We start from the raw sequence: 21,529 nt of genomic DNA on the forward strand, positions 1-21,529 counted from the left end.
AATACCAGTACCACTGATACTGGTATGGCTAATCAATACCAACACGGCCACCGTGATTACAGCTGCTCCTGCGGGCACCGCCACTGCTGCCAACAGCAGTTCCGTGTGCCCAGCATTCCATCTGCTGCCCTTTTCGGAGCACTAAGCCCACGTTGATGCACTCTGTCCTCACGCTCATCCTAGAAACAGGGCTCTGTCATCATGGCTGTTTCACAGAGGATGGGACTAACCTCTGCCGGGCACTGCTGTGGCTGCTCACAGGCACTCTGGCCCTGGGGCTTCCTGCCTGGCCTTTCACCCCACTGCCTCGAGCTGGGGGATGCTCAGGCTTGAGCCCTTTCCCGACCCTCCTCCCTCGGCTCATCGCCCAGTCACCCCAAGCCTCGGCCGCAGAGGGAAGGGGAGTCCGGCCCTGCGGGGGGAGTCTGGCCTCAGGCCCTGAGTCTCTGAGGCTGTGGCTCTGGGGTTCAGGCACTCGTGCAGACCTGGTGGTGTGGCCTTTCCTCACCCGTGGTCACTGTGCCATCGCAGGCCTGGGTGTTCATCAGGGCCAGGTTCCCTCTCCCACGGGGAACCCTCAGCTGTGGGTATCCTGTGAGTCTGTGCTCCAGGCCCCGCTCTGTGCACAGAAGACGCAGGCCCCTCAGTAGGCTGGTGGCGGCCCTCCTTGAACCCCACCGGCCCCTGTGCAGAGGTCTCGGGGTTCCTTGGTGAGCCACCCGGTGGCTGCTCCTCCACCTGTTTTCTGTCTCCCTTTGACAGAGGTGACCTGGTTCATCTCTAACTCAATGGCACTCCACACTTCCTGTGCATGGATCCATTTTCCCACAGCTTATTGTGATCCATCGAATATCTGTTAAATGCCCACCCTGTGCCAAGTCCTGAACTAAGGGTTGAGGATGGACTGATGGGCCAGGCCAAGGGGCTGACCTTGGGAAGTGCCACTGTGGCCCACACAAGACACAGGCATGGGAGTGGCCCTGCCAGGCCCTGGGGACCAAACCACAGAGAGTATGCAGCTGCTGCTTGGCTCACCCTCATCCTTGGCCCCCCACCCCCCGTCATTTCTGGGCGTCCTATGGAACCATGTGAGAGCAGACAGCCTGCCCTCTTCCCTCTGTATTGCACATGACCCGCCCTCCTGCAACCAAAGCAGGCAGCCCGCAGCCTGCCGGCCACCGCGTAGGTGTGTATCAGATGCAGAACTCGCTTTCGGCCCCTGCGACCTCAGCCGCCCTTAACCCCCTTGATGGGGTATAACGTCCCCAAAGGTTGGCCATTCGCGCGGCACCTTTCGCTGTTTTTGCCGTCTCGATGGGGTATAACGTCCCCAAAGGTTGGCCATTCGCGCGGCACCTTTCGTTGTTTTGCCGTCTCTGCGTGCCGCCTACATTCTTAGTTCCTGTTGCTTAAAATCTCTTCACTTGTGAAAACTTTATTTTGAAGTAATTTTAGGTTCACGGGGATTTACAAAGACAGCAGGGAGCGTCCCGCGGCCCCTCTTCCGGCTTCCCGGTGGTGGCGTCTCTGTAGCCAGAGTGTGTTCTCAAAGCCGGGAAGCTGGCGTGGTAGCAGCGCTGTAGTGTGCTGGGGAATTTATTTGCTTCCTCCAGTGTTTATATCCACTCTTTTTTTTTCCCCGTATACAGCTGTATGGCATTTGGTGGTATATACGGATTCTTGTTACCACCACCACCATCAGGTGTACAGACGGTTCTGTTACCCAGAGAAACTCCCTCACGGCACCCTCCCTAGTCACACCCTCCCCTAACCCGAAACCCTGACAACCGCTGATCTGTTCTTTATTGCTATAATTTTATCATTTCAAGATTGTAATAGGAAAAATCTATTCTTTTTTTTTTTTTTTTTTTTGAGATAAAGTCTCACTCCTGTTGCCCAGACTGGAGTGCAGTGGCTCCATCTCGGCTCACTACAACCTCTGCCTCCCGGGTTCAAGCGATTTTCCTGCCTCAGCCTCCCAAGTAGCTGGGACTACAGGCATGTGTCACCCTGCCCAGCTAATTTTGTATGTTTAGTAGAGACTGAGTTTCACCATGTTGGCCAGGCTGGTCACAAACTCTTGAGCTCAGGTGATTCGCCTGCCTCGGCCTCCCAAAGTCTGGGATTACAGGCGTGAGCCACCACGCCCGGCCTATTTTAGTTAGGTCATTTTCATAGACATGACATCAGGGAATGGGTGTGCCAGTTACACATTCTGTGTCGCATGTTAGAATGAATGCATGACTATTAAATGTCTCCTGTTCCTCCACGCCCCAGGAAGGCTCCGCAAGTGCCCTGTGGGTGCCTGGGGGCTTGTTGGCTCACACAGTTGAGCTCAGGGCCCTCTGGGGTCAGGCCTTGCTTGCAACAGGCAGTGACAGCTGTTCCCTGGCCAAGACCCTGGCTGCCCTGCAGGGCCCGTCACTCTGTCTTAAGGGCTGAACCAGCAGAACCAGAGCACCTGCAAGGCCCCCGGAAACTGAGTCATCATCCCGCCTGCAGACCCCGCATTCGGGGTAGGAGCTGTCCCCGGGCTTGGGTTCCCTTTGATGCTTTCCGTGTCATGCCCGGGAGCCCCTGGGGTTTCAGCTCTGTGCCCTCTGCGGTAGACACAGCCGGCTTGGCCAAGCTCATTCAGCTTTTTAAAAAAGAATAGTGCTGATTTCTTTTAATGAATCAAAGAAATTCATTATAGGCTTTGGATTTGTGAGGTTTATTTTAGAAATCCATGATCTCAGCCATAAAGAGTGCTTCATTCTGGACTAAGGAGCTGAGAAGCCTGCTGCTTGTGGAGGGACAGTGGGGGAGAGGATGGAGGCAGAGGAGGGGCGGAGGAGGGGTGGGTGGGCTGTCACTGAGCCCTTTGCTCAGGGCTGGGACACAGCAGGAAACAGGCAGACAGAGCTCTGCCCTCATGGGGTTGACATTTCACTGAGGAAACATCAGTGTCTGTCGTCAGCTCCACAGATGACAGTAATATCCCGTAACAGATTTTCCCAGCCGTCCTAAAGTAAGGAGTGGCAAGAAAGCGGCCTTGTATGCAGACCCGACAAGCCATCCCCACAAGGAGTGTGGTACCCACAGCTCAGGGTTCGCCATTTTCACTGATGCAGCAAACGCTCTTTGAGCATGACGCTGAGTCCATGCAGAGTGTGGAAGGTGTATCCACGAGCCAGAAGGCAGAGACTCAGGGCCGAGAGTGTTGTCGTGGACACCGACAAGAAACAAACAGCCCGGGAGCTACCGGAGTGCCGGGGGGTGGTCAGCGCAGTGGAGAAAGGAAGGGTGGGTCCTCTGTAGACCCCTCTGTCCTGCGCCTTCTGTGATGGGTGCCAGAAACCCATCTCAGGAGACCATGTCTCACACAGAGCTCGAGTCCCAGGGGAGCAGGGAGCGGGGCTTTGCCCATGTACCCCTGAAAGCCCACAAGGGTCAGAGATGTCCCGAGACTGGACACAGCCCAGGTCCGTCCTGCCCCAAGGAAGGAGCTTTGCTGGGCTACCCCTTTCCTGTATGTGTCCCCAGGGGAGACGCTTGCCTTCCCCAGGGCTCCCGAGGTGTCTTTGTGTTGTCTGCAAATGCAGCAATGTTGCTAACTGACTGTAGCAGATAGAGATTCCTTATTGCTCAAAGTGGCGTTCCTAAGCGTTCTGCAGTCCAAGGGGGCAGGCACCCTGGATGAGAATTGCATCCTTACATCCGTGGGACAGCACCTGAGCTGCTCCCCTGAGTCTGGGCCGCATCACAGCCTCATACTCCAAGTTCCAAACAGCTCTAGCAAAGCCTGCCAACTGCAAAGTGCCCGGGCTGCATGCGCAGCCCAGAACAATCTACGGTTGGCTGGGAGCTGAGTGTTTGCAGGATTTCTTGGCACCTGTGGTTTCTCACATTGGCCAGTAGCCAGGTGGCACGAGAAGCTGGGTTTATCAGGCACTGCTCTCCCGTGGAGGTAGCTGTACACGTCACACACAGACACGTGCACACACTCTTACCATGCATGCATTTTCACAGACACAACACGTGTGTGTACACACACGTGCATACACATGCATATGTGCACACATACAACACATGTGAACAGGCTCAGATACATTTCCACCACTAAATGTCACCGCTGACCCCCTGTCCTGCCTCTGCTGTGCAGTCCAAGGTTCGAGAGCTGGAAGAGAAATGCCGGACTCAAAGTGAGCAGTTCAACCTGCTGTCCCGGGACCTGGAGAAGTTCCGGCAGCACGCTGGGAAGATTGACCTGCTGGGTGGCAGCACGGTGGCCCCCCTGGACGTCTCCACGGCCCCTGGCAAGCCTTTCCCACAGTTCGTGAATGGCCTAGCCACTTCCCTTGGCAAAGGTAAATGCCTGGACCATCCGCCTTGCTGTGGTGGGGAGAGAATGGCCGTTGGCCGGGCCTGCGAGGGTGTGTGCAGGTGAAGTCAGTTTGGTAACACCTGGCAGAGGGTACAGGGACCCACCACCGCAGTGGGAAGGATGAGAACAGGACTGCTTGCAGCCATGGGGCACACAGTGCACCCAGTACCTCACGGGCATCCACGAACGTGTGACCCACACATTTTCTCACCTGTGAAATGGGTCCATTTTACAGGCGAGAAAAACCAGGGCACTAGCATGGGTCACACAGATGCTGATGAAGGCTCAGTCTGGGATGTGAACCCAGGAGTCTGGCTGCAGAGACGACACCGGTGATAACTCCACACGGGCTTCTTGGCGGGGTACTCCAATGCGCTGCGAAGCTCGTTTCCCTGTGTTAGTTGTTTTCCCTTCCTTCTCATCTCAGTAACCTGTTGGTGATGTTGGGATGTGCTTGGAACCTCTGTTCCAGCAAAGGCAGTGGTGAACATGAGCCCTCACCCAGCACAGTCCTGCTTAGAAGCCAGGTGGGGAGAAACCCCCTGTGTATGCTGGGGGGGTTAGTCTTGGTCGCAGGCAGAACAATCACAGGTGTCCTTTGATCAGAGCTCGGTGGAGGTGCCGTGTCCCGGCTGAAGGTTAAGTGGGATGCAGAGGTTAGACAGGTTTCATGGCCAGGTCTACTCACCTGTTTAAGAAGTTGGTTTAAAAAAAATTAGGGGAGATGAGCATCTGAACCTCACTTTGGAATTCCGTAAAAAAGATAATTTGCACATTTCTCCTAGTTCTTATCAAAATATATAAGTACCTTGGGTGCTTTTTATCATTAAAATAAGGAATGCCACTTGGGTCTTGTTAAAAAACGTTCTCCTGCCTCTCCCCTCTTCCCACACCTTCCCACACCCTTCGCTTTTGGTCCATGCATCAGAGAGAATGCGGGCTGGGGTAAGTGGCCATGGCTGTGGAAGGCCAGTGGGCAGGGACCAGGATCTGAGCAGCTCTGCCGCTCATCTCCAGGCACTCACGACACGCGGGCTGCATGCCCTGCCCAGGTTGTGACATGGAAAGACAGACAGGACCCCTTGCGGAGCTCCTGCTGGCGGGCAGATGATACATGGGGAGCCTCTGAACCAGACGCTGCATGCAGACCAGGTGACAAGGTGGACGGTGATTTGGGCTCTTCTAGATGGTCCTGGAAGGCGGCTGCCAAGAAACCACATTTGAGCTGTGAAACCTGAAGGGTGGAGGAAAACAAGACAGTTTCAGTTCTTCCCAGGCGAAAACAGAATGCACGTGTCTCCATGCTCGCTCTCTCCCTCCCGCGAAGGGACACAAAGCGCCGCTCCGTGCCACAAGAAACGCACGGCTTCTGCTCTGGGAAACCCACTGAGAGTCGGGCCCAGAGCTTTTCCTGGGGGCTGCTTGCACGGGCACCATGCCCACTGAAGCTCCAGACTCCCAGAAGGAAAGCAGGTGTTCGGTGTGAGCTGTGTGGTGTGCACAAGCCAGGCCTGCCTTTATCAGTCAGCGGATGTTTCCTTCCAGTGTAGAGGACATTTCAGAAGCTGAGTTCCAGACACTGGCCAGTGACCCACCTTGCAAGCTGGCCCTTCTGAAAACAGCAGTCGCAGGCCTGCCCGGCGAGCCCGAGGCTCACAGCACGTGAATGTGGAACCCACTGCAAAGCTCCGGGGTCAGGGAGGTGGGAACAGGGATTGGCCAGCATGGGAAAAGGAATCTGATTAACCACGGCAGAAAATGCACACTGAGTAAAACCAAAAAACCAAAGCGGTACAGCGCCTTTACTAAACCAGGGGCCACTTGGCAGAGAAGAAGGTTTGTACCATGGCCTCTGTTTAATAACCGTCTGCAAGATGCACCCTCCTAATGCACCCGGCTCATTTAATCACTCTTTCCTGGCCCACCAGGGGCCCCCCGGCGTGACCCATGCCCGTCTCCCCTGGCATTGCCCTGGCAGTCTCCTCACAGTGCATGTCACTTATGGTGGCGGACACCAGCGCCTCCAGAGAGCTGCTCCACAGCACTCCGATCCCACCAGGACACTCCTCCCTGCAGACAGCGAAGGTCCCTCTTCCAGGCCTCTGCTTAGGGTCTCCTCTTGTTTTATTCTTCCCTCACTGTCTGAAGGGGTTTACTTATTTTTGTACATTTTCCCCCTCTGTGTTTGCTTATTTTTGTACATTTTTTCCAACTTTGAGGTATAGTGGATAATTAGAAATCATATATTTAAGGTGTACAACTTGATCCTATGTAACATAAATCAGTTGCAAAATAATCACCACAGCCAAGCTAATTAACATACCACCTCCTATCCACGTCCTCACGTGGATACCTTTTCTTTTCATGGTGAAAACCCCTAAGATCTGCCTCCTTGGCAAACTTCAAGTCTATAATCCAGCATTTTTTTTTTTTTTTTAATTTTTGCAATGGAGTCTCACTCTCTTGCCCAGGCTGGAGAGCAGTGGTGTGATCTCAGCTCACTACAACCTCCGCCTCCCAGGTTCAAGCGATTCTCCTGCCTCAGCCTCCCAAGTAGCTGGAATTACAGGCACCCGCCATCACGCCTGGCTAAGTTTTGTATTTTCAGTAGAGACGGGGTTTCACCATGTTGGCCAGGCTGGTCTTAAACTCCTGACCTCAGGTGATCCACCTGCCTTGGCCTTGCAAAGTGCTGGGATGACAGGTGTGAGCCGCTGCCCTGGCCTACAATCCAGCATTTTAGCTGCATTCACATTTCTGTGCAGATCCCCAGAGCGTATTCATCTTGTGCCCTTCAACCAACAGCCCCCGGCCCAGCCCCTGGTAACCACTGTTCTGTTCTCTGCTTGTGCGAGTTGGCCTTGTTGAGGTTTCGCATGTAAGTGGGGGCCGTCCATGCCACGTTTGTCTCTCTGTGCCTGGGTTATTCCACGTAGCAGAGAGTCCTCCAGGTCCATCGTGTTGTCATAAAGGGCCAGGTGTCCTTCTTTCCTGAGGCCGGATAACATCCCATTGTGTTCGTATCTGTATTTTTTACCTGTTCATCTGCCGCAGATCTTCCTCCCACACTGACCTGAGAGAGAAGGTGGTGGAAGGTGCAGGGCTGGCCGCAAGACACAGAAGGGGTCCCAGGCGGATGTGCCGTCACTCACCTGTGCTTTCACCCAGGGCTCCTCCGGCCTGTGGCTGGGGCGGCCACCAAGGGACTCGCGTCCTGTATGGGGAGGCCCCTCTGACAGAGTGAGGCTCTGCAGTCAGTGTGGGAGGCAGGCGTTGCTCACGGACCAAACTGTCCCTGGCAACCTCCTAGGAAGGAGTGCGTTGGGGAGAGGCATGGCCTCTCCTATCCCCGCCTGCCCCCACCGGCACAGCCAGTTTTCCTTCCAGTATGGGAGCTGGGTTTTTTGAGTCAACATTTTTTTGAGCCATATTTTTCTAGAACATATGTATTTTGAAGCATTCCCATCATGAAAGAGGGTGGTGTTCGCATCTTGAGGGGCCAGTGGGAGCCGGCCCCGCTTGAAGGCACTGCATGTTGCGTTTCTAATCTCACCTTCTCTTCTCAGGCACAGTGGCAGGTAAAAGCTTCCATGGGGATTACCTTATGTTTCCCTGGAGAGTTAGGTTCGGATAAGTTCAGTGTGAACGCAAGGTGACTGCTGTATTCACATCACCTTCATCGGCTGTGCCGTCCCCTGCTGTTCACCATGGCAGCGGTGTCAAGCAGGAAGGGCTAAGTTCTGTTGCAGTCACAAACATCCCCCAGTCTTGGAACGCCGAAGGACAGTGTGTCCTCTCCGGAAAGTTCCCTGGCCACTGTGTGGGGAGGAAAAGTGGCTTTTGCCCACAAGTGGAGCCTGCCACGCTCCTCAAGTTTCACTGGTCCAGGTGACTCTCGTGGCTGGGAGCAGAGGAGAAGCAGCAATGCCATTCGGAACTGGAGAAGCTGCAGCAGGCCCTGCTCTCGGCTGGGTTTCTGAGGCTTCTGGGAGCTGACTCATTCAATGTTCACTTTGCACCTGCTGCATGCCAAGCCATGTTACAGTGAATAAAACAAGGTCCTGCCCTCCAGGATCGGATGTTCTCACAGGGGACCCGGGGGCAGGGCTGCCCCAGTTCCAATTCCCTGCCGTGGTGGTGCTGTCCTGCTGTTCACTCCAGCCTGGAGCTGCGGGGCCTGCCAGGGATGGCTCCTAGGGCAACCGTTAGTGGAACATTCCTGATGGCTTTTTAAATCATTTTATACTTCCTGATTTGGACTCAGCAATTCATATTCATCAGTGAGGTGACTGTTACGATGAGACAGCTACAGAGGGACCGAGGACCCCAGGGAGGAGGCGTCATCATTCCCAGTCGTGAAGAGCTTGGGAAGGAAGCAGCCGCATCGTGTTTCACACCCGGGTCCTGGTTAAAGGGCAGCGCTGTCGTCTGACACGCAGGCCAGCGTTAGTCACAGTGCTCGATGCTCCTTTCCAGGCGACCAGGACAGGGCTCAGCAGCCCCTGAGACCCCAGGAGGATAGGATGGGACTGAGAACTACTTCAGTCCTTGCAAATCTCTCATCAAGAGTATACTTTTAGCCACAAACCCACCTCTTCGGCCAGTTAGGACTCAGTGGTTCACAAGTGACAGCAAAGCCACCCTACACTGGTGTGAGCAGAAAGGAGCCTGTCTGTCACCTGGAGCAGGTAAAGAGCCGGGACGTGGCCTGGTGTGAGCAGAAAGGAGCCTGTCTGTCACCTGGAGGAGGTGAAGAGCCAGGATGCAGCTTCCGGTACATCTTGCACCAGGGGCTCCAAGCCCATTGCCAGGATCCACTTTCCCTCGTTCTCGCTGTGAGCAGGTGCCGTCCTCACGGAACGCTCCTCTTGCAGGTGCAGGAGGTTGGCGGCTTCCGTGAGCTTCACGGCCGCTCAATTTTAAGCCAAGGAAAGGAGCAGCCTCTTTGCTGTCAACTCTCCTTTAGTTCCCTCTGCCTGGGCCAGTCCTCATCCTGTGCTCCCAAAGAAGCATTACCACCAGGGTGAACCTGCTAGCTGGATGGGCCCAGAGCTGAGGGTGGGGTCACACCAGCCTACGTAGATGGTGAGCAGGAGACGGGTGGACCCCAAAATGAAACGCAGCAACTGTTGTCAAAGAGGGGAAAGGTACCCCAGGTAGGCCCATGACCAATGCACTTTTACGATGTTATTTGTATATTTGTTTCAACTTGTTTTAATGTTCGTGGCCAGGTCAGGAGAGCGCTATTGGAGGCGGCTCTGCGATCGGTGAATACATCCGGCCCCTTCCGCAGCCTGGTGACAGGCCGGAGCCTCTGTCCGCCAAGCCCACCTTTCTGTCGAGATCCGGTAGCCCAAGATGCAGATCTGAGTCAGACGTGAGTCCCGTCCCACAGGGGCCGCCGGGCCTGCCTGTGCCAAGTGTGTCTGGTGTAGGATGTTGGCCAGTCTGTCCCGTTTTTCCTTCCCCATCCTCCTCCCTCTCTTCCTTCTGGTTGGTTCTTCCCTTTGCCCCTGTTAATTCCCTGGCCTGACTATGTGCTGGGATGTAGGGGCCCCGCTGTGAACACAGGTGTGGTCCCTGTTCTAAGGGGGAGCAGAGAGAACACTGGCGAGGCAGCGTTTAGAAAAGCAAATCCCATCGAAGGGTGCAAGGATGACACCGAGAGGCCGTTGACACCGAGCTGGCTGGGAGGGGCCTGTGGAGGTCGGGATGGGCCCTGCGAGTCCTGTCGTGTCGCACTGATGGGAAGGGGCTGGTGTGGCTGGAGAGGGGGCGGGGGCAGGGACTGAGCTAAGGCCGGAGCAGAGGACAGCACTTGGCTTTTTGTCTGAGTCCGAGGTGAAGCCACTGAAAGCTGTTAAGGCAGGGGGTGATGTGGTCTAATTCCTGCTTCAAGACTGTTTCGGCTTGTGTGGGGAATGCGCTGGGGGGAGTGAGAGTGGAATAGCTGGGGGGTCGTGCACATACTGCTCAATTTCACCCCCACCCGTATGAGAAAAGGCCACGCCCGCTGACTCCCAGGATTGCTGTAGGAGACACTGGGTGGAGCCCCCACACTCCACAAACCCCCAGACAGGAAGAGAGGGTGGGGGCTGGGGGGACATGGCAGCTCCCACCACCTCCGCATGTCGTCCTTCTGAGGCGCTGGGCATGTCACAGGGTGGTGGGGGGCCTCTTCCATAGACTAAGCCCCTGGAGGGCCAAGTGTCCAAAGCAGCATGCAGCTCTGTGTCTTCCACGGACCCCACAGGGCCTGGCGCCCTGAGTGTCTCACGCCCTGAATTCTGTTGGGGGAAGGCCCTGCCTTTGAGCCTTACCTTGCTGTTTGGGGACTGGGTTCTCCACAAACACAGAAGGAGCCTGTGTGATAAGGGGTGCACACTGAGGGACCACCTTCCTTTCCGGGCTCGTATGTGGGGGTGCGGGTGGCAGTGCCTCCTGGGAGTGCCACAGTCTCAGGCCATCTCTCCTGGGGCCCAGGAAGCTGTGAGGGGCTTTCCTGTTGCCGCGGGAATGGGGTGGGACACCTCCCGCTTCCATAACCTGCACACCCATTGCCTTTTTCATAGATGGAGAATGAACGGAATTCCAATACCTCAAAGCAGAGATACTCGGGGAAGGTCCACCTCTGTGTTGCCCGCTATAGGTAAGTGTGGCCTCTCTGCCTCCACCAAGCCCTGGTGAGTGGGGCAGATGAGCTACTGCGTCTGGGAACACTCGGGGGGCTGAGAAGTTCCCTTCTCCCAGGGCACGAGGAGAAGGTGGGATTTCAGCCTGGTGTGGAGGCTGAGCAGATTCGGTGGAGAGAGTTTGGGTGGCACGCAAGTCTCCCAGCACTGCCATGACAGCAGGTCACAAACTTGGTGGCCTGAAACCACAGATTTCTCCTCTCCCAACTCTGGGGGCAGAAGTCTGAGATGGGGGTATCGGCGGGGTCTCACCCTCTGAGGGCTCCAAGGAGGGGTCCTTCTTGCCTCTTCTGGCTGCCGGGAGCCCAGGTAGCCCTGGCTTGTAGCTGCGTGGCTTCGGTCTCTGCCTCCATCCTGCCCGGCCGCCTCCCTGTGCCTGTTTCTGTGTGTTCTCCCCACTTCCTTTAAGGATGCCCGTCCCTGGATTGGAGTCTGTCCCACTGCAGTATGACCCAAGTCCATCACATTCGCAAAGACTGTTTCCAATAAGGTCCCGTTCACAGGTGCAGGGGCTTGGCCATGAGTGTCTTTCCAGGGGACATCCCGCCCCCGAGAGCGAGAGGGGACGTGTCCAGAGCCCCAGTCTCCTGTCCCCGAGAGTGAGAGGGGTGCATCCAGCACCCTGCTCTCCTGCATCCTCACCCTCTGCCGGGCGCTGCAGGCTGCATCTCGCTGCAATAACAGCCACTGAGTGGGCTTCCCTTGCAGGGGCCTTCAGTGTTCGTGCTCGCTGAGAAGTAACGAGAGCCAGTTTTGTCCCGCACACCTCTCAGGTCCTCCACGGGAGCCTCCGCAGGGCGGACGTGGGCGGGGATGAGAGGTCAGGTCCCCCAGGACTGCACTCCCTGATTGAAAGGAGAGCAAGCTGCAGTCAACTCTGCCTGCAGGCGGACACTTGGGAATTCATCAGCCAGGCGCAGCAGCAGGCCCAAGACACAGCACTTCGCCCCCATTTCCTCACACTCATGAAGACCCAGTCTTTTGTCTCACAGATGCTCTAGCAGCTCTGAGTGCGGGCTTGGCCTCAGGCTGACCTGACGGTATTTCAGAGGCAGATATCCCTGCCCTTCAGCTGGCATCGGGCAGCCAGAGTCCCCCGTGATCTGTTTAGGGACCAACCTTCAGTGTAGATCCCACGCTCACTAGATCCATAAACTCTGCTCATGCAAAGGGGGTGACTCTTGATTTAAGCCAATCCATACACCTTGAATACCTTTTGCTTTCTGCAGCGAGAGCTATTTCTAACAACTGTTAAGAGGATCAGTGGATCATGTTCTGCTCGTTGGTAATGTGCCAATTTCACCAATGCAAACCCATTTCCGAGGTTCAGGTAGCAGAAGCACTGGGTAGCTGCCCCTGGGCTGTGGGCTCCCCAGTTCGAATCTGGCCTGGGCAGATGCGAATGCTGGTTGCACCCGGGTGGGGGCAGGCCCACCATCCGCTCATCTATCACGGTGCTGGAGGACAGCATCACAACACTGAGAGGCTATTGCACGCAGACACACAGGGCCACAGTCGGCGGGGCCAGGATGAAGACCCAGTCCCAGCCCTGGCTCCCTCAGTCCCGTCCTTGCTGTGTGTGGAGCAGGTCCAGGCGCAGCCATTCACAGAACCCTCAATGCCAGCACAGGGGCAGCGCCGGCTGGTGTCCTCTGAGCCTGGCACATGCTGAGGTGGCTTCCCAGACAAGCAGAGGCTTGGCGCGCCACAGACGCCTTCCTTTCCAATCATGAGCCTGGTCCAGCGAGGCTACCACATGTGACCTACGATGGCCAAGCTCAGAGGACCACTGGGGTCGCGTTCCTGCCACTTCTGTGGAGAGGGCACGGCTTATTCTGGGGGAGCTGCCCTAGAACTAATGTCCCCCAAGGACTGACCCGCGGCTGGTACGAGCCCAGAAGCGGGGACGTGACGAGCCAGCACATCCGCCTCTCCCGCGGCCATCACCAGCCATGGCCCACGCACATTCTCCTTATCTCACTCTTTCAGTGGCATTCCCGTTTTACTGGTGATGGATTTATGCCTTTTTTTTTTTCCTGCCCAACCACCCTGAAACCAAACCAAGTCAAATTGTGAGGGGCATGTAGTGGCTGGTCCCCGAGAGAGCTGGTTCTGAGTTTTCTGAAAGCCCTCAGAGCCCCTGAGAGGTGGCTTTGCCAGTAGATGTAGGTACTGAGTCCTCTGGGTGTCCTCAGAGCCCCTGAGAGGTGGCTTTGCCGGTAGATGTAGGTACTGAGTCCTCTGGGTGTCCTCAGAGCCCCTGGGAGGTGGCTTCACAGGTAGATGTAGGTACTGAGTTCTCTGGATGTCCTCAGAGCCCCTGAGAGGTGGCTTTGCTGGTAGATGTAGGTTCTGAGTCCTCTGGGTGTCCTCAGAGCCCCTGGGAGGTGGCTTTGCCGGTAGATGTAGGTACTGAGTTCTCTGGGTGTCCTCAGAGCCCCTGAGAGGTGGCTTTGCCGGTAGATGTAGGTACTGAGTCCTCTGGGTGTCCTCAGAGCCCCTGAGAGGTGGCTTTGCTGGTAGATGTAGGTACTGAGTTCTCTGGGTGTCCTCAGAGCCCCTGAGAGGTGGCTTTGCTGGTAGATGTAGGTGCTGAGTCCTCTGGGTATCCTCAGAGCCCCTGAGGGGTGGCTTTGCCGGTAGATGTAGGTGAGGGGGGAGCGGTTGTGTTTTCCGCCCTGGGTCTAATCAGTGTCTCCTCTTGCTGCCATTATTCAGCCACCTGCTTAGACGTTTCTGGAAACCGAAAGCCTCCTGGGCGCTCACGCTGGGTGCCGAGCGGCCTCTCCCCACCTTCCATGCAGGGGCTGCCTCGGTGTCCACGTCTCCTCCCTTCCATCTGGCACAGTCTCCGCCATGAGGAATGCCTTGCTGAGGGCTCTTGGGGCCTTCCCACCCAAGGTCCAGGGTGAAGCTGACACATTCATCACCATCCTTCCTTTCGTCAGCTGTACGGTGAGATGGTCCTCACCACACAGTTCACCCATTTGCAGTGTGCTGCCCAGGGCCACTGCTGTGCTTGCAGATGCCACGGTCACATGTGGGAGGCTCCCATTGCCTCCAAGGACCCATTCCCGTCTGTGATCATCCATCCCTCTTCCCCTGCCTCCGGTGCTGAGTGACCCCTGACCTACCTCCGTCTCAATCGAGTCCCCATTCCCGACGTGTCCCATGGCTGCATCCATGCAGTACGTGGCAGCGTCTGCCTGAGCACCCACGAGGTTGGGTGGCCTCCAGGGTCCACACGCAGGCGCACCCACGAGGTTGGCCATCATAGGTTGCATGTGGTAGCCTCGCTGGACCAGGCTCATGATTGGAAAGGAAGGCGTCTGTGGTGTGCCAGGCCTCTGCTTGTCTGGGAAGACACCTCAGCATGTGCCAGGCTCAGAGGACATCAGCCGGCACTGCCCCTGTGCTGGCATTGAGGGTTCCGTGAATGGCTGCGCCTGGACCTGCTCCACACACAGCAAGGATGGGACTGAGGGAGCCAGGGGTGGGACTGGGTCTTCATCCTGGCCCCGCCGACTGTGGCCCTGTGTGTCTGCGTGCAGTAGCCTCTCAGCACTGTGCCACTGATGCGTGTCATTTTTATATCATAATTATAATATCACGGTGCCTGGCTGTCTTCTCCAGCTCTAATGTTGTTTTCATTTTTAATGAGTTACTCACTGTTATTTTTAGTTAATTCACCTTTTATTTAGAAAATCCTCAATTCATCTGAATTTGTTTCATGTGTTTGATTTTCCAAGTTGGACACGGCTTTGAAAATTATTAATCCCAATACACTGAGGACTGGAGAATATGGATACTCTTATATTCCTGGGGGTGGGGTGGGGGAGGGCAAAATCATGCATCTGTTTTTCTGAGCAGTTTGACTATCCACACCCAAGACCTTAAAAATGTAAGTGCCTTTGACCAAACAAATATATTTCCTAGGATTTATCATTAGGAAGACATTGTGGAAGTGTGCAAAAATATGTTTATAAGAATATATAATGCAACACTATATTAGCCAAAAGTCAGAAGAAACCTCAATGCCCAACATTAGGAAACTGGTTAAATAAAGTATGTTAATATGTTCAGTGGAATACTCTACACCCATTCAAAAGGCTATGATAAAAATAATATTTCATGAGGTAGAAGTACAGAACGCTATCTTTAAGGTGAAAGAATAAGCAGATTGCTAAATAGTGTATATGATTCTGTTTTCACTAAATTATATTATTGAAAGATTATAGGGTTAATTTTCTTCACATTTGCTTGTTAATTGGGAGATGTATAGTTATGTGAACAAAATGTCAGAATCATAAACCTGTTATCTGATGCAAAGAGTTCTGAGCATGTAACTTTGTTTCAGAATTGCATTTTTACTTTAAATCTGTGTGTGTGAGCTGGCAGTGGCCTGGATTTCCACTGTACAGAGAACTCATCAGCCCCGAACGATCATGGGGGTTTGTAATTCCCTAGGCGTGGGAGAGAAGCCGTGTACCTGCCCAGTGTTCTGCGGGGGCAGGGGTGTGGGCTGTGTCCTCCAGAGCCTCTAACGAAGTAACTGTGTTTTCCCTGCAGTTACAACCCCTTCGATGGACCAAACGAGAACCCCGAAGCTGAGCTGCCCCTCACGGCGGGAAAATACCTCTACGTCTATGGAGACATGGATGAGGATGGGTTCTATGAAGGTCTCTGTTGGAACATGGCTGTGACGGACGTAGGCTGGGCTGGTCCACCCTGCAAACCACTTCATCCAGGGCCCTGATAGACGGGCGGGCTCTCACCATACTCCTGGCCGCCCAGCCCTCCGCTCTGACCCTTCCCCACTCCATAGTTACCAGGTTTCCCCTCTTCGATGACTGGAAAGAAACCTGAGTGGGGTTTCCAGTGTTCAGCTCCAAGCTGACCTCTGACACATGGTAGATGTTTTCTGCTCATCTCTGCAGAGCTTTTGGCAGCTATTCCCAGACGCACGGGGCTGATGGACCCTCTGCTTCCAAAAGGGTCTGTCCTGCTCTTGTCTTTCAGCCCAGCTCCCTTGGCGTCTCCCAGAGGCATCCTCCTGGCAGAGCCTCGTTCTGCTCCAGGTGATCTCATGGGAAGGTAGCCCTTGGCACCTGTGGAAGGCCATCCATCTCCTTGACGTTGAGGCACTGTTGTCAGCTTAGGGGGTGACCCCAGGTCATCCCTGCTAATGCCCTCGAGGTCTCCTCTCCAAATTGGAAATCAGGGAATGTAAATCCTCCATCTGAAACGCCCCACCTTTTGTTGCCTTTTTAGCTTGAGAATAAACATGTAACAGCACCAGCAGTTCATAAATCAACGTTCTAAAAGATTTGATTCCCTAATTCCCTACACATTTCAACTGCCCTGGACAAATAGTGTGGTCTTGGTTTCTTCCTCTTCCCCCTGAGCAGATGGAATCTTTCTTGCTGAGCTAGTTTCTCTTTGGTGACCTCGTGCTGTTTTCTCAGAGCTGATGGAAGCCCCGGGGGCTTTTCCTGGGTGTTTAACTGGGGTAAGGTCGCGTCGCCTCTAGAGGCGTCCATGAGCAGGAGCCCAGCAGGAGAGCTGCCTTGCTCACCACTCGCTCACCAGCAGCTCTTCTTGGCTCTGGATGGTCCAGCCAAGAACTCTCACCACAGCTGGTAGCAAAGCAATTTGAATTCTTCCCATAAGTCCACATTGTCACCACTGATTTTCACATAAGCACAGAAATATGTGCCCAAGACAGCTGCCAGAAAACCTGTGTTGAAATCTCTGGAAATTTCTCACCAGGCATTGAGTCCACAGAAGCTTTCCAGGAGCCTCTTTGCAGGCAGGGGTCAAAACTCAGGACTCCATTGTCCGTGTGACAGCAGGAAACTTCCTTCACCTCACTGTGCCTCAGCTTCCTCTGCTATAGAATGGAGATAGTAATAGTACCCACCTCATAGAGGGTCTGTGAGGATAAATGAGGTAATAGATATGAAGGTCTTAGGACAGAGCTTAGCACACAGTAATTGTTCAATAAATAGTAGCTATCACTATCACCACCACCATTATAATCATCCTCATAGTCACCATCACCATCTCATCACCACCACCATCGTCGTCATCACCACCATCTCCTCCAAACTAAGGAGTTTTAAATAGTGCATCCTCAGTGCAAGGGATTGGCTCTTGCAGACCCACACCCTAGGTGGAGGTTTGGAACAGAATCCAAGTCCTTCTTATTTATTTTTTTAGAATCCAGGACTAATTAAATGGTTGACATGTCTTCGCCTGGCCCACAACACATCACATGCTCCCCCAAGGCAGGGGGTCTTTTGGGCACAGAATTCAATGCTCAGCATTTCCCAGCCCCTCTCTGTGGGTCTGTGGGTGCCTTGTGATGAATTGGGGGAAATGGTCCATTCTGGGTCTGTGCTGGGAGATTATCCAAATTGCTTCATCTTTGAAGCTCTGAACACTTCTCCATTTTCTGGCCATCTGCTGTTAGCAGCCTCGTGAGCCCTGCTAATGAAGAAAGCACATAGAAGTTTGAGTTTCACAAAATACGGCAGTCCCCACTACATCCACTCTTAGCCACAAGAGCTACTTGGACATATTTTTTGCAACTCACCTTGTGGTTCTGACACCAAATTGATAGTTTTGTTTCACATCAAATTGGACACATTGTGGAATCGTTACGATGTGCCCAGTGTTTTTCAAGGGGGACAGGAAATCACCTTTTAATTCTTATACTCAAAAATCATAGTAAGATGTTTATTTTCTTAATCTCCAAAAGCCATTGAGTTGACTGACTCGTCCTTCTAACAAATCTTTCCTGTGCACGGTTGTGAGCCAGCTGTCACTCTAGGGCTGGACATTCAATCGTCGTGAGATCCCTGCTGTCCCCGAGTGTTGTTCGTGTTAGGAGGGGGTAGTCAGTGTAGGTACATGGACACACAAACATGACGGTTTCAGGTTGCGATAAATATCATGGAGAAAAGAAGACTGGGCCATGGGGCTGGAGGAGCTGGCTCTTTAGATGGTGGGTGTGGAGCAGGCCCCAGCATGGACTCCTGGGAACAGTGGCGGAGCCCTAGGGCAACCCTGTTGCTCTGCCTTACGGTCCTGGTGGGGGAGGTGGGAGTACGCTGGAGGTCTTGGGGCCCCTGCTGTGTTGGCTGAGTGATAGCTCTGTCCTTGTACCCAACAGGAGAGCTCCTCGATGGCCAGAGGGGTCTGGTGCCCTCCAACTTCGTGGACTTTGTGCAGGACAACGAGTCGCGGTTGGCAAGCACGCTGGGGAACGAGCAGGATCAGAACTTCATCAACCATTCCGGCATCGGCCTGGAGGGAGAGCACATCCTGGACCTCCACTCCCCAACCCATACAGACGCAGGCATCACCGACAACAGTGCCGGGACCCTGGACGTGAACATCGACGACATCGGAGAAGACATCGTGCCTTACCCTAGAAAAATCACCCTTATCAAACAACTCGCCAAAAGTGTTATTGTGGGCTGGGAGCCCCCGGCGGTGCCACCAGGATGGGGAACCGTGAGCAGCTACAACGTCCTGGTGGACAAGGAGACGCGCATGAACCTCACCCTGGGGAGCAGAACTAAAGCCCTCATCGAGAAGCTCAACATGGCGGCCTGCACCTACCGCATCTCCGTGCAGTGTGTCACCAGCAGGGGCAGCTCGGACGAGCTGCAGTGCACGCTGCTGGTGGGCAAGGACGTGGTGGTGGCCCCTTCCCACCTGCGGGTGGACAACATCACGCAGATCTCCGCCCAGCTCTCCTGGCTGCCCACCAACAGCAACTACAGCCACGTCATCTTCCTCAACGAGGAGGAGTTCGACATCGTCAAGGCCGCCAGGTACAAGTACCAGTTCTTCAATCTCAGGCCCAACATGGCCTATAAGGTGAAGGTTCTGGCCAAACCCCACCAGATGCCGTGGCAGCTCCCGCTGGAGCAAAGGGAGAAGAAGGAGGCCTTTGTGGAGTTCTCCACGTTGCCTGCAGGTGAGCCCTGTGTCCTTCCGTGGGTCCCCCAGGGCGAGAACAACAGGTGGTCACCCTGCCCGTGGGGAAAGAAGGTGGGGCAGGCAGAAGCCAGAATCCCCATCCCGACAGCATGACCCTGGAAAATCCCTTAGGTCACCCGTGAAGCACAGAACATGTGTGCGTGCACGTGCGCAGGAGTCCTTGGAGCATGTTAGGGACCGTGTTGGCAGTTTTTCTTTGAGTACTTGCATCAGCAAGAGGCTCATCCTACAAAAGACAGGAGGGAAGTGAGTGCCCCCAGGGAACATGGTTGCATCTTCTGTGTCACACGCACCCCCGGACACATACTCAGAGTGGAATAGTGCCTGGAAGTGCCTATACGCCTCTCGGAACCATTCCTTCTTGTCCTTGTAAATAATAATAATTATTATAAATTTATTATTATTATTATTATTATTATTATTATTATTTTGAGATGGAGTCTTGCTCTGTCACCCAGGCTGGAGTGCAGTGGTGCAATTTCGACTCACTGCAACCTCCTGATTTCAAGCGATTCTCCTGCCTCAGCCTCCTGAGTAGCTGGGATTATAGGCACCTGCCACCGCACTTGGCTAAATTTTGTATTTTTAGTAGAGATGGGGTTTCACCATGTTGGTCAGGCTGGTCTCAAACTCCTGACCTTGTGATCTGCCTGCCTCAGCCTCTCAGAGTGTTGGGATTACAGGCAGGCGCCACTAAGCATGCACACGATGCACACGACGCCTACACGGCTTGTGTAAAAGACACGTTTCATCACAGAAGGTATTTTCTCCACAATGTAAACTCCAGTGTCCTTTTCTGCTTCCTCCACTCAAACGGGGAGAGTGATGGGCCCCCTTCATTTCTTGGGGGAGACTGTAGGGAGGTGGGGTGAGTGTGGACACCTTCTTCATCTTCTTGCTCTCCGACTCGCCAGGGTCCCAGTGCTGCTGAGTTACTGGGCAGCCAGCACCCCCACCTCCAGAAGCCTCCACTGCCCACTCTGGTACTCGTGAAACCTTTGGCTCACTAGAGCCTGACAGAGCAGTGGTGTCAGGGGTAGGTGGGACAGACGCTGCCTGAGGGGGACGGTATGTCGGGGGGACAGACGCTGCCTGAGGGGGGACAGCACGTCCAGGTAGCAGCTAACTTAGGCAGCGTCAGTTCATCTGTGTTACACGGCGACATATTATTTCCTCCCCAACTGCCCGGAGTTGATCAAGAATGCTGGGATAATGAGGCCACCTGCTTTTCACGGATGCCTCCTGCGATGCCTTCTGATGAGTGCTGGGGGTGAAGAAAGAGAAACACCAGACACGGGCACTCCATGGGGAGTCAGGAGGTAAAGGGCACATCTCTTGGGGCCTTCAGGAAAGGCTGCCCTGGAACTAACTTTGAGATGGAGAGAGTCAGGTAGAGGAGGGGCCCTTAGCACAGAGGTGGGTCCCCAGGCTCACCCCAGTGACTGGGAACAAGGTCTCAGAGTGGGAAGTAAACTGGAGGGACATGTCTGTGTTGGAGGAAGAGGGTGTAGTTGGGACAATCACACATAGGTCAGCATTTCTCAGAATTTGTGTCCAGTCACACCCCATGTGGCATCCCCCATGGTCTTGGGTACGGCCAGGGTTAGCCATGCCCGGGGATGGTGGTGCAAGGTTGTGGTTCTTCAGAGTAACACAGCTGGTGGGAGATATGGATGTGTTTATACTCACACACACCCCACATACAGCCCCACAGACCCACATACACAAATGCACACCCACAGACCCACGTACACTCACACACACACACCCCCACAGACACCCCCACAGACCCACATACACAAATGCACACCCACAGACCCACATACACTCACACACACACACCCCCACAGACACCCCCACAGACCCACATACACAAATGCACACCCACAGACCCACATACACTCACACACACACACACCCCACATACAGCCCCACAGACCCGCATACACAAGTACATATACACACACCCACAGACACCCCCACAGACCCACATACACAAATGCACACCCACAGACCCACGTACACTCACACACACACACCCCCACAGACACCCCCACAGACCCACATACACAAATGCACACCCACAGACCCACATACACTCACACACACACCCCCACAGACAGCCCCACAGACCCACAGACTCGCACACACATATACACACACACAAATACACACTTATACATACATACACACTCACAAACACGTATACCCATAAACACATATATACATACACATGCATCCACATACACACACCCACATACACACACACGCCCACACATCTACACACATACGTACACTTACACACATCTATACACACACCCCAACACACACACATATACACACACACATGCACACACACACACACATATACACACATGCACATGAACATACAAACACATCCACACACACCCCCACATATACACATATATGTACACATACACACATACACCCATACATACAC

General features: G+C 54.3%; 1 protein-coding gene across 4 annotated transcripts in view; it reads left to right on the forward strand.

Annotated features, from left to right (window-relative positions):
• The window catches only part of RIMBP2 (RIMS binding protein 2), a 234,448-nt gene that overhangs the window by 170,507 nt on the left and 42,412 nt on the right, over positions 1 to 21,529 (forward strand). For all 4 annotated transcript variants that reach the window (XM_030939961.1, XM_030939963.1, XM_030939962.1 and 1 more), the window contains 5 exons: positions 4,145 to 4,349; positions 9,598 to 9,743; positions 10,939 to 11,015; positions 15,628 to 15,737; positions 18,233 to 19,045. In XM_030939961.1, coding sequence (XP_030795821.1) covers positions 4,145 to 4,349; positions 9,598 to 9,743; positions 10,939 to 11,015; positions 15,628 to 15,737; positions 18,233 to 19,045 — 1,351 coding nt within the window. The remainder of the gene's footprint in view (positions 1 to 4,144; positions 4,350 to 9,597; positions 9,744 to 10,938; positions 11,016 to 15,627; positions 15,738 to 18,232; positions 19,046 to 21,529) is intronic.

This window comes from Rhinopithecus roxellana, chromosome 10, assembly GCF_007565055.1.
Source record: "Rhinopithecus roxellana isolate Shanxi Qingling chromosome 10, ASM756505v1, whole genome shotgun sequence".
In the NCBI taxonomy this organism is placed as follows: domain Eukaryota; kingdom Metazoa; phylum Chordata; class Mammalia; order Primates; family Cercopithecidae; genus Rhinopithecus; species Rhinopithecus roxellana.